The 12,547-nt window shown below is 33.6% G+C and overlaps 1 protein-coding gene across 3 annotated transcripts in view; it reads left to right on the top strand.

The window, feature by feature from the left end:
* The window catches only part of BBS9 (Bardet-Biedl syndrome 9), a 285,582-nt gene that overhangs the window by 63,340 nt on the left and 209,695 nt on the right, over window positions 1-12,547 (top strand). For all 3 annotated transcript variants that reach the window (XM_032707850.1, XM_032707763.1, XM_032707681.1), the window contains exons 15-18: window positions 82-96; window positions 3,546-3,686; window positions 5,823-5,918; window positions 10,573-10,745. In XM_032707850.1, coding sequence (XP_032563741.1) covers window positions 82-96; window positions 3,546-3,686; window positions 5,823-5,918; window positions 10,573-10,745 — 425 coding nt within the window. The remainder of the gene's footprint in view (window positions 1-81; window positions 97-3,545; window positions 3,687-5,822; window positions 5,919-10,572; window positions 10,746-12,547) is intronic.

Raw genomic sequence — 12,547 nt, 5'->3', positions numbered from 1 at the left:
TTTTCTTTTTTTTCTTATTTGAGTAATATCTCATGTATTCTCTTTTTTTTTTCTTTTGTCCCATTGCTGGTTATACGGTAGAGCTCAATCCTGAAGGTAAGTGAATGAAAAAATGCAAAGTTTGAATAGTTTCATGAGTGACAGTATATACTGAATAAAGCAGCATTGGAAGGGAGCTGTTATTTTAGCTATTATTTCTACAAGTTCTTATTATCCTTGGTTTGATGCTATGTAAGTGTGAATATAGAAAATAGAAAGTAGTAAAGACATTTCTTAGTGAAGTATATTGCACTTCCTTGTGTGTAACAGGAATCTTACAAAGTATTAAGTGCCTTCTGCATTGAGATTGGAAATTGAGAACAATTGTGTGATTTTTCTTTACCATATTTTTAGCTATTTTTTTCAAGTTTTAGCAAGAACTAAGGCAGCTAAATTATAGCTTTGTTTGGTGCAACTGGAACAACTATTAAGGATTTGTGGCCAGTGCTATGCTGTTTGGACCGAGTACCTCTGAGAATGATGTCACAACATCTTTTTGTTTCAGTTCCCATTGGAAACATCTTATTCAAGGCTAAAAGGCTGCTTTCTATCTGAGACTACCAGCAGTACAAAAACTCTGCTGTGATCATGGTAGCTATGATTCTTGGAAAGGGTACAATTAAAAGACAAAACAAGACTGGAAAGTTAGCTTATGTACACATAGACTGAAAAGGGAGAAGAGTAGTTTTGCGGTGCAGTAGTAGATGTGCTGAGAAGATGTAATGCTTGTACGAAATATTTTATGAACTTTAATAATATATAGTAAATACAAATTTCTTCATGTTTTGGGAAGGTAAAGTAGTTGCTTGTCATGGGTTTAGAGATCAGCTGAAAGGGTATTTTCAGTTTTGCAGTTTTCCTATACAGAATTTATAGATAGATGTGCATTTGAGTCTTATTTTTCAATACTTATACTCTTTTGAGCATAGTAAGTGAAGTAAAAAGTAAATAACTGTGTTAATGGTACCCTTCCTTTTCTGGTTTCTGGATATTTCAGTGAACCCTACAGGAAATAGATGCTAGAACCATCTCAATAAGATACTACTCTTGACAAGAATACTTATTTTCTTGTGGCATATTTCTGCTATACAAAGTATTTTAAACATTAATTATCAATAAAATATAATAAAAGAAGTGTATATCATTTCAAAGAATAACATCCTAAAAATGAAAAATTGGAGCTTTTGTTAAGAACTATCTACTCAAGATGAAAACCTGCTGCTGAAGAGAATATTGCTGTGATTCTACACAGCAAACTTTGTAGAATCATCTGGGACAAAATCTGTTTGGATTACTGTGAGGTGCACTGGACTACTTAAATTCGGAGTTGTGCATACTGGAACAAGTATCAATTCTGAATATTTAACATGGAGATCTGAGTTCTAATGTTTTTTTTTAAATACTTTTTATAATGTACCTTAATGTTGTGTTTCAAATTTAATTAACTGAATGAATGAATAACTTGGAAGTGAAATAGTAACTACAAGGCATTAACTGTTTTATTACTTTTATCAGATAAATGCATAGTATGCCTTTACATACTAGTACTTTATGAGATGTTAGACAGTTTCTATTGTGTTTCAGGTTAGAAGAGAATCTTCCCCACTTTTTTTTCCTTTATTGTGGAACTGAAATTATGTATCATGCAAAGTATCACAACTGTAGATGAAGTGAGAGGTATTGCTAGACATAACATCAGTGGGCTGAGAGAGTTCTGACTTCCACACATTGCTACTTCTTTGTAGAGTTTTCACTGTAGTGATAGATTTTGCTGGAGCTTTTGGTTTTTCTTATATATAGTTGTTTTGGATTAATCAACTAGAAATCTCCCCAGTCACCTTCCAAAGCTAGATAATATTTGATTTAGTTTTGATTTGACTTTTGTCTGAAATATTGAAAAGTTATGTTTATGATGAGGCAGACTGACAGCAGACTATATAGGAAAAAACTGATTTGAAAAAAAGAAGGAAAATACCTTCTTTTAAATATGAAAATGTTTAAAGTCTTTCTGGCTACTTTCATCATTTAATTTTTTCCTGTTGATAAGTCTCCACATCTAAGTTCAATAGTAAGATGTTTGTGTTATATTGTCATCAAGAGCAGATTTTACTTTTCCCATCAGATGATGAAGATCCAGTTGAATGAATCATTCTGAAAGGTCATGAGTTTATTTTCAAATATTCCTTCAGGAATTTTCCGTAGAACCTGGGGTTATCCTAAGTTTGAGGATCTGTCTTTGGTTTGAATGAACCTTCTGCTCATTTTACTATGATTTTGTATTTTACAAGCTGCTGCAGAATAGTTACTTGGAGGCATTATGAGCCAGCCAAAAGACCTAATGAATTGATAACCAGAACGATGAATCTGAGCCTTCTAGTAACATTTTTTTTCCCTCAGATGAGTCTTAGAAGTAATTTTTTCATTGCAAGAGATCTGCAAAGAAGCAAACAAAATTGTTATCAAAAAGGGTTTCTTGGATGGCTATTAAACGTTTGAGCGCAGATTTTATACTAAGCTGCGAAGCTTACATGACTGATAACCTCTATGTAGCTATCAGTTTCATGACTTTTTTGACAGTTACTTACTTTACTGTCTCTAAAAATATTATTGTTAAACTAGATTTTCATGTAGCTGCTTCATAAAAAAACAAATGGTCTGAAAACCCCCATAATCTACCTGCTCAAAAGAGCAAGTACTCCGTATTTCACAGCAAGTAGCACTTCTGCCTTTCACATAGAATGTATCAGGCAATTGCTGACATGCCAGCAATATCTGAGAAAATTTTTGACACATTCAAATGTCTTTTCTAGATGTTAGTGTTAAAACTTCCTCTTTTCTCTTGCACTGTTCTGAATAAGTTGCATAAGACAATAGATCCCAATACTCAAGGCAGTAGCCAGTTTGTTCTACAGTTCTGTTCTATTATGTTGCAATGAGTTGAAAGATATAACTTAATATACTTTTGGGTAATAATCTCTATTAGATACATTCTTTCCTAAGCCGTAAACCTCTGAGAGATGAAGGTTGCATAGATGTTTTTTAAGAATATTAAAAAAAGAGTAAATCTGTTCTTAAAAAGGATTTAGTTTTGGATATTCCTGATAAAAATGTTCATGCTTCAATTCTGTGTTTGAAGGATCAGGAATAATCACACAACTGTTGTGTATGTTAAAGTGGAATTGTTTGTCTAGAGTGTTAAATAAAATCTAATCTTTATTGCATTTTAATTGGTATAAATACAGGTATGCAGTAAATTTCATCAGTAACTCTTGCTTTCCCATTTATAGAAAAATGTTCACTTGAAAAGGTAATTAAAAGTATTCAAATTCAAAGGTGCTTCAGGAGGAAAAGTCAACAAAAATTAAGAATTTGATATAGTTTTTGGTTTAACATATTCCTTAATCATATTAAAGGTATCTTGTTGTACCTCTTTGAGGACAGTGGTATGAAGTATCTTGTATTCAGAATATGGGCACGAGAAATGAATCCGTGTTCTCCGATTTCAGGAATACCGAGAGTTGCGCAGTGTAACTTCAGTCTGCCTTTGCGGTTAGTTTGCTTTCCATCTCAGCCTTCAAAAGCAGCAAACCACAAGCTAACTATAGATACCAACAAACCTCCCGTCACTTTTCTCACCATTTTTCCAGGTAGGTTTTTAAATATGTCTGTAATTGGAAATGTGTTAGAGGCTTCCAACAGGAATTGTTTGTCTGTGTGAAGTAATGAAATCATTACATGTTGGCATATTTTAAAAGTATATTTTGAAAGAAATGATGGCATAATGTTTTAATAATAATAATTCACTTGGGGTAATATATCTTTCTATGGTTAAACTGCAGATTTCACTATATAGATCTAATTTTTAGAAAGTCATTTTACATAAAATTGCAGAAGTGGTGTTGCAATAGGGAAAACATGGGCATTCATTTGAAAAAAAAGGGTAGGGTAAAGCAGAAGTGGTCAATGTTGTATGGAAGGAGTATAGTTGCTTTAGAGGAAGACTTGTGGAATTTTTGATACATCGGTCTGAAGCTGATCTTATTTAATAATTCCATTACCCTTCTTGGAACAAGAAGATCTGTACTTAGCGATATTTTCTGATGTGCAAACCTGAGCTTTGTTTTGTACTCAGAATTACATTAAAACAGGAGAAATTAGGTGCCATTTGGGACTGGAAAAAGAAGAATGAAATTGAGTACTGTAATGTTATGAAAATAATTTCTGCTATAATTACGTGCTCATAATTTGGAAGAGAGAGAAGGTAGAAGTTACCACAGGAATACTCTGTGGTATAATATGGTGTAATCATAAGCAAACAAATAAGAACTGAGGATGTATTAGACAAAATGGTTCCATGCGGGAAACTAATATTATGTTACTAGGCCCTGGCACACTGAGTGCTGGTTGCTGATATTAAATAAAAATTAGTTCAAACTCAGAAGTGTAGAAAAAAGGCTATGAATGTTATCTAGGGATTTGAAGAGGAGAGTTAAAGAAAGTGACTCATTTATCTTAATAAAATGCAGGCAAAAAAAGAGAATATTGTTGACTTCAGTAAATATTTTGTGGCTGCATCATGGATCTAGATGATCATATTAGCACAAAAAGAAATGAATAAACAGGACTTATGAAGTGATTGAGAGTAAGTTCAGTCTGGCAGTAATTAAGTTCCTGAACTTCAGAGGACTAAGGTTCTGCAGCAGTTTTCTGAGAGCTATGTGGGCCAACAACTTTAATATGATACTTTTAAGGTGGGGCTGCTTTTCTCTTTTTCAAAAACTTATATCGTACATTTGTCTGAGAGCAGTAGAGAAGGCTTGGTTGGTTTTTTTTGTAGCATGATTCTGTTCACTTTAAGGGTAAATATAACTTTTCTCTCAAATGGGTGTGTTGTGTAATACTTGAAACAGAGAACCTTTTTCCAAATGTCTGCATTTTGAGGTTTTCATAATGGACTTCCATTATGGCTAAGCAATAATGCTTTCAGAATAGCACATTGTATTTTATTTTTAACCTAGGGATGCATTGTGGAAAATACAACACAAACCATTGGACTAAGAAGGCATTAAAATATTCTGATTTCTGTTCATTCCATTTACAGTGTTAAAAAAAATATGCTGATTATGATGTGATCTGTGAATGAACTTTGAATTATGGGTGTATGCAATAAAAGTTGTATCTCTTCTTCTTGTTTTGCCTTATTTTTAGGAGAAGTTTGGGAGTAGACGTGACATGGAGTAGTTTTTGAAGTATGGTATTCTAAACTGAAGCCATTTAAACTCTTATTATGCACTACATGGAATGAAAAGAAAGGTGGACTTGCACGAACTTTGCAGAGTAGCTAGTTTTAGAAACCTAGATGCTTGTTTTGCTCTGTGCTGAAAGCTGGAGAGAGTGTACTTAAATATTTTCATGATAATTTCTGCATATTTTTTGCATAAATATCTGAATTAAAGATGATCTTGCATATGGTAGAAGGTGGTAGTCTTTGGGCTCTTCACTAATCACAGTTCTTTTCAGATGGTACAGACTGAACCTCTGAGAAACCTACCTTTTTGTTTTCAGGCTGGGAAAGAACAACTGGTGTGTAGCTCAGTTTCCACCTGTGAATGAAGGGGGGATATACCAAACTACTGCTGATATTCATTACTTTTGAACCCTAAGAAGGGAAACAATCCCATTCATTTGCTTGTGTGAAGGTTGACATAGTCCTGGCTATGGATTGAGGTTTGTTGAAAACCAGTGTCAAATTATAGAAAACTGTATTTAACTTTCTTTTTTAGACTTTATTGATCCATCTGAGGGTGACCAGGCAAATGCTCTGGGATTTCTATTTTTAACTGGTTCAAAAACGACTCTTCTTGCTTCAAAAACATCACGTAAGTGCTATTAGTATTAATGTAAAAGAGGCCTGATCATCTGTTAATATACGTACAAAGTGAGAATGTTGATCATATGAAGAAAGATAATCACTGTGTATGAATTACCACAGGAATTTCACAGCGTTAACCAACCATTTCTTATCTCTCAGGTATATAATTATGTTACTAGGGGAGGTACAAAATTTTATGACAAAACAAAAAGTCACACTCAAAATAAAGTGGCAGTTTTCTGAAGAAAATGGATTTTCTTCAAATTTTTAGCAATGTTTTTATTCATAAATTAATACTGTCATTACGATAAGGAAAAACCTCTCTTTTCCTAAAGGAATTTCAACACCTGTGTTTGGAATTAGTCACCTACTGAAATTTTTGAAAGGGATTAAAAAGCAGGTGTCTAACTTTTCACTTACTTTCAGTAATCTGTGACTTAAATTAGGCATCAAACCCTCCTTGCTTCTCTACATCTGAGTAAATGCCTGACTGTTATCTTTAGATGCCTGAATACCTTTGTAAGTATAGCGTTATGGATTCAAGATCCTTCCTATTATGTTTACAGAACACGCATGCAGTTATGCTGTTATCTGTTCCAGTGTCTCTTGTATAGAGTAGTTTGTGAATTAAGTAGTCATGTTTCAGCCACCTGTGAGTTTGTGCTCTTTGAAAAAGGTCGGTGCTCTGCATTTTGGAGAGTTTATGGTGTCTTGCTCTGTACAACTGCTCAACTTGCTGAACTCTTTCTTGGCATGGGCATTGGAACTAAATCAGTTCAATTGTGTTTAGCATTTTCCATGCCAGCAGAGCACAAAGTCTTCATTTAATACAGCAGACTACAAATTGAAAAACTAGAACACGTATTGTGCATTGCAGAGAGCTCAGTTGGAACACTGTGTGAATGCTTTATGAAAACTGTTTTGAGTGAAAAATCACAATCTAGTTTGTTGATGTGAAATCCTTTTGACACAAAGATGATCTGCCTTACTGTTTTCAAAAATCCATTTTCCATGATGGGATATATAAATATCGGTGGTGTCAGCTGTAAACTATGAGATAATACCTTTTCTAATGTGATCAAATGTGTTAAAAACAGAAACCATCTGCAGAGTAACTGTCATTGTACCAAGAATCACTTTACATTTCTAAGGTTCAAATTAATTCGTATTGTTTTTTGTATGCATAATTTACATACTGGTTTATTGTTAGTTTGTTTTTAATATTTCTTTAAATAGTAGATCTGAAACAGTTTCAACTAACTAGACATGCAAGTTCCCAGACCTGATAGTTTCTAATAACTAAAAAATTTAAAGGATTTATAAATAACTTTTTCTGGATTATAGTTTAAATCTTTGATTTGGATTTCATTTTGCATTCTGATGCTGTGTAAGGAAAAGTTTATGTCTATATAATGTATTTTAGTTTCTAGTGAGGCTATAACTTGTAATCTCACACCCGCCCAACCCAATCCTCAATCTTTTCCTCTCAGGTTTGTTTATTCACTAGCTAGGGATGGTGTTTGCAGTCTTACAATAAACTTTCCCACACTGCTTTACTTGTGAAGTTCACTTTACAGAGGAGATTCAAAATATCTGTTTCTCCTAGTGTGACTCCAAATTTATTGCGTCTGGGAATCCTAACTTCAGAAAACGAATGAGTACTATGATGCCACCTTCTATGTTAACAGCCTGATCTCAGCATCCAGATTATGCATTGGATTGCATTGGTTAGAGAAGTTCTTAGGGAGCATTTGCTTACTTGAAATGTTACCTAAGTGAAACTGATTAAAAAAAAATATATTTGTAAGAAGTCCAATACTCAAGCATAATTCAGAATATTTTCTGGAACAGAGACTATCCATAATACAAAAGCATTGTTAATAGAATGTCATGATACTAAAATGATTGTGCTTGAGTGAACAGATCTGCTGTGGAATGTAGATGAAATTATGTATTATTTCTTAGGTCCTTATTCTGCTGTGTAAATTAACTCTGATCTTATACTTTGTAAAACTGTTTATGCAACATTATCACTGTGGAAATGTTCTTCAAAAAGAAAATGGTATGTGTAGATAAACATTGACTAGAAGTAAGGGTGTTTTAGAAAAGTAAAAAAAAAAAAAGTTGAGATCAGGCCTTATTTCTGGTTTTCCATGAAAGAAGTTTATCTTGGCCAATGGAAGAAGACCTCTTTTTCCATATCCCATATTAAATGGACCTTAAGTTCTGGATAGGAAGAGCTGCATGTAGAAATGAAGCTCTCCAGGTTCAGTTGGGTTTCACTGCTGAAACTGCAGGCAGGAACGACGTCTGTTTTCATGTTTGTTTTTAATTGTATTAGCTAATCCATTTTGAACAGTGTAGTAATTGAATATGTTACTTCAGCCTGTCAAGACTGCTGCAAAGAAGCCCAAGCTGAAGTACATCTTGACAGAAAGTACATATCAAAAAGTACCTTGTCTCAGATGGATTTAGATTTTAATGTTTTATTTGAGGGAACTTTTTTAAAACTGTCTTTTAGTCAAAGTGTAGAGAAGGCTTGACTGCTAACTGTAGATGGGTTTTTTTCTGCTGATATGGACTTCCTAACTGAGAAGTGAACCGAACCTTCTAGACTTCCTTCAGATAACCTACTGGCAGAGCAGCCATTCTTAATTTAGGTTGTGCTCATTGGAAAACCTGTTGTAGTGTTTGAAGACTTTGTACCTGTGTAACCTGTTTGTGCTCTTCAGTCTCCTGCTTTTCTGATTGGTAATTTTCTGAAAATCTTTTGTAACTTTCTGGAATGGAACTTATTTAACAAAAAGCTAATTTGAGTTTGTTAACCATCATAAAAGCATGTGATGAACAGAAGCACAGTTATTTCTTTATTTTTTTTCACTGTATTTCTGTTTAAAATGTGCTTAGTAAAACTAAAGATTCTCATTTTTTTACTGTTTCTAAATTTAATTTGTCTTTTTTGAAAGATGGAAGATAATGTAAAACAAATAATTGCAGTATTCTCTACTCAGGCCACGATAAAATTAGATTGTGTTTGTATTGACCAACAAACAATGTATGGAAACAAAATATGCATTTTGGCGGAAATTAGTTTTGTCCATTTGAAACCATTAATGTATTAGATATGTCAGTTATAATTGGAAAGACTGTTGATTTGGCCTGAAAACATCTGAGCTAATTTCCCTCAAGGAAGAATCACTTAGAGCAAAGTATGATGATAAATTCAAGTAGGTCCAGCCATTACACTGTGAGTATTTAAAAAATGGATATTAGGTTGAATGTTATCTTTAGCAGATGGTGTTCTTTTCTTTAACAAGCATGTTTTTAAATAAAACTTGCTTCTTTCCTGTTACACTGTAAACAGAATTTTTCATTCTGTATTCAGTGAAATACGTATCCTGGGAACGATGCCAGTGCTAATGTCAAACAATCTTGAATTACTAATGTTGAGAAAATTTTAAATAACTGTATTCAAGTACTAAAGAATTCTGGTTAGTTTAATTTACTGTGGACCTTGTTAATATGGGAAAAAAAGAGAACTATTTTGTATCAAATCGTCATGGCTGCATTTCTATCTGTCCTCTTTTATAAGATATTGGTAGATACATAATGAAAACAAATAAGGAACTGTTGGTTATTGTGTTTTGTCTGAAAAAAATAAGAAAAATAATTAAAAGGCCTCTATGATTTTCCATAATGTTTTCCTCTCAACATTTAGTTAATTCTGATTTCCTGGGACCTGAAGAGGGGATTATACAAATGTGGACTAGAAATAAAATCTCACTCCACTAGCCTGATACTTTGAAATTCATTTGCTGGGAGAGATAACACTAGCTAACAGGATTTGATTTCTTACTTCGGTTTATATTAACACTTTCATTCCTACACTAAGCCATTTTTACAAAGCCATAGTGTGTAGATGGATAAGAATCACCTTCTACTAATATTAGCTGTGTCTAGAGTGAAGCATAGCACTATCAAAGCTGAATATTGCTGCCTATGAGTAGTTAGACTAACACTTTTCCTACTACAAGTTTTCCTAGGAAGTGGAGATGTAATAAAAATGATGTTGAGTGTATTATTTGAAGAACTCAATAACCGTTTCCAAAAGACATTAAAAGTGGTTTGTTACCACAAGATGTTACCATCTGGTTTGTTACCATCAGATGCTTAAGGTACTGTGCCTCAGTCACAGTTCAAAGTTAATTGAACCTGATTCTGTCTCCAACCTTGAGAAAAGCTCACTAAAGTTGTTATGGCAGAGAATTACAGACAGCCTGTTTTATGATTTCATATATTCATGTATTTTCATGTATTCATATATATTCATATATGATTTCATATAACTCTCCTGTTTCCTTATTGTGGTAGTTCTTCATACCTTTTTTTTCTTCACGAATAGGTCCATACTCTTAAGTAAGAGTCTTGTGCCACAAAATTGCCTGTTAAAATTAGGATAAAAGGGATAGTATTTAGGACCAACATCAACAAAATACAAGCATTTCTTTAACACAAGTGAACATGCATCTCTTAAGAAAATCTCATGTAGACTTAGGTTACAAGTAGCATGTTCAATTTGTGTGTTATCTAAACTATATTGTGTAGTGAATGTATGTGGCTTAAGTGTGTGTTTATTAGTCTTGTATCTGTTGTGCTCAAAGAACGATATAGGATCCAGAGTGACCAGTTGGAAGACCTTTGGCTGATAACAAAAGAGCTCACACGCCGACTAGAGGAACATTTCAAGAAGCAAAACTGCAAAGATTTTGCATGTACCTTTTCTGGTTCAATTCCCCTGCAAGAATATTTTGAACTAATTGATCGACATTTTGAGGTACGTTACATGATATGTGAATCCTTAATGTTCCGCTAGTTTAAAATTGTATGTTAGTACAATGATTAATCAGATTATAACTATAGCTATCACAGGCATTTGGCTTTCAGAAAATAGGAAGTTATATCTAAGACAGTTCTGGAAAAAAATGTCATAAATTGGTTTTTAAAGTACGGAGTATGCCTCGCCTCTGAAACAGCCCTTGCAATTAGCAGAGCACATGTAGCCAGTGTGCAGTCTGCAAATGATACAAATTAAGGAACCAGTATTTGCCCTTCTGTTCACTGCCTGTACAGAAGCCATGAATTCTTCATTCACTAACATCATGTTAATTGTAAAATTCTTTCAAAATTTGCCCTTAGTTTTAGGCTGTTTTGCACTTCTGTAATAAGGAAACCATGACCACTTTTTTCCCCCCCTGAGTCATCCTGTTAATTATATGGAAAGTCCCTTCAGTGTCTAAAAAAACTGCCCTTGCAGATCAAGCACTGGAGGCTCAAGAAAGTTTACCAAACCAGATATAAAAGAAATGTAATTACTTTTTCCTGTTTGACTATGCAGATGACAATGAAGAATCTCCAGTAGTTCAGATAGCTTGTAGAAATAGCTAATAGAATAAAATGTATCCATTCTTTCCCTCCACACCTTTCCGGTAAAAAAAGGGAATAGCTATTTGAAGATTTCTATTAAACATGTTTATTTGGTAAAAGCAACATATGTATGTAAGAATGAGAAATACTGTTGGATGTTTGTTCATGCTACTCAAATTTTCTGTGAGTTTGAGCCATCACCATACAGAAAGATGGAAGTTATAGTTGGAATTTTATGGGGTTTTTTTTAAGGGGTCAGCCTAGATCCTAGTCTTAAGCTCAAGGTTAGTTGTTCAGCTAATTTGAAAGTCAAAATGTCTGTGTTTTTTTTAAGTGACTGGTAGAAATATTGTAAGCATAAGCTTATGGTACAGTCTAGTGAAGCCTAAATATGTTGAAGTTTGAAGCATAGGTGTTATTACTGTAATGCTAATTTAGGATCTAGTTAGGTAGCAACTGGCTATTTTGAAATTTCTGAAATTTTCCAATAATTATCTGGTCCCAAAAGAATTAAATAGTCTATAAAGTGGGTCCTTACGCTCCCATCCCTTCTTTTTTGACAAACCTGGGAGAATATTACCTGAGATTCCCCTTTTTTACTACTATTTTGGAAAAACTGTGTAATGTTTCTTTTTCTCTTCGCTTCCCTGAACTGTTGTTCATAATCATGTGCTGACATAAAGATATGCTTCCTTATATTTAAATATAATCCGATTTCTAAATTAAGGAAATTTCTGCTCATTTTGGGGCATTTTTGCTCACATGTGGAAAGCTGAGTGTCTTGATGTTTCTTCTGCTAGTTATAGCATGTCAGCTGTACAGAGGTATCTCAGTTTTCTGAAAGACTCATCTTTAGTCAGTTTTATGTTAAAGGCATGTGCTGGTAAGTGATGATTAATAGATAAAATAAGACTTTTTATCATCTGAGCATTTGATATACAATGTTCAAAGTTTTGTGAACACTTCGAGGAAGTTTATTGCTATAGCTGATCAGTATGCATAAAAAGAAAAAAAGGATTTCACTTCAGAAAAAGACAATCATTCAAACAGTACAGAATCCAGTACTTCTATTCATGCTTAAGGGAATAACCATTTACTTTCTACTACAGTGAATATCAAGTCCAATACACTGTGTATATGTGTCATAAATAGCACACCAAACCAAGCCTTCAGGTCTCGGGGGTGAAATTTCAGTCTTGTTAATAGGCTTCT

The sequence above is a fragment of the Chiroxiphia lanceolata genome, chromosome 1 (assembly GCF_009829145.1).
Source record: "Chiroxiphia lanceolata isolate bChiLan1 chromosome 1, bChiLan1.pri, whole genome shotgun sequence".
Lineage (NCBI taxonomy): Eukaryota > Metazoa > Chordata > Aves > Passeriformes > Pipridae > Chiroxiphia > Chiroxiphia lanceolata.
Note: the sequence above shows the minus strand (reverse complement) of the source record. Positions and strands in the feature narration are given on the sequence as shown.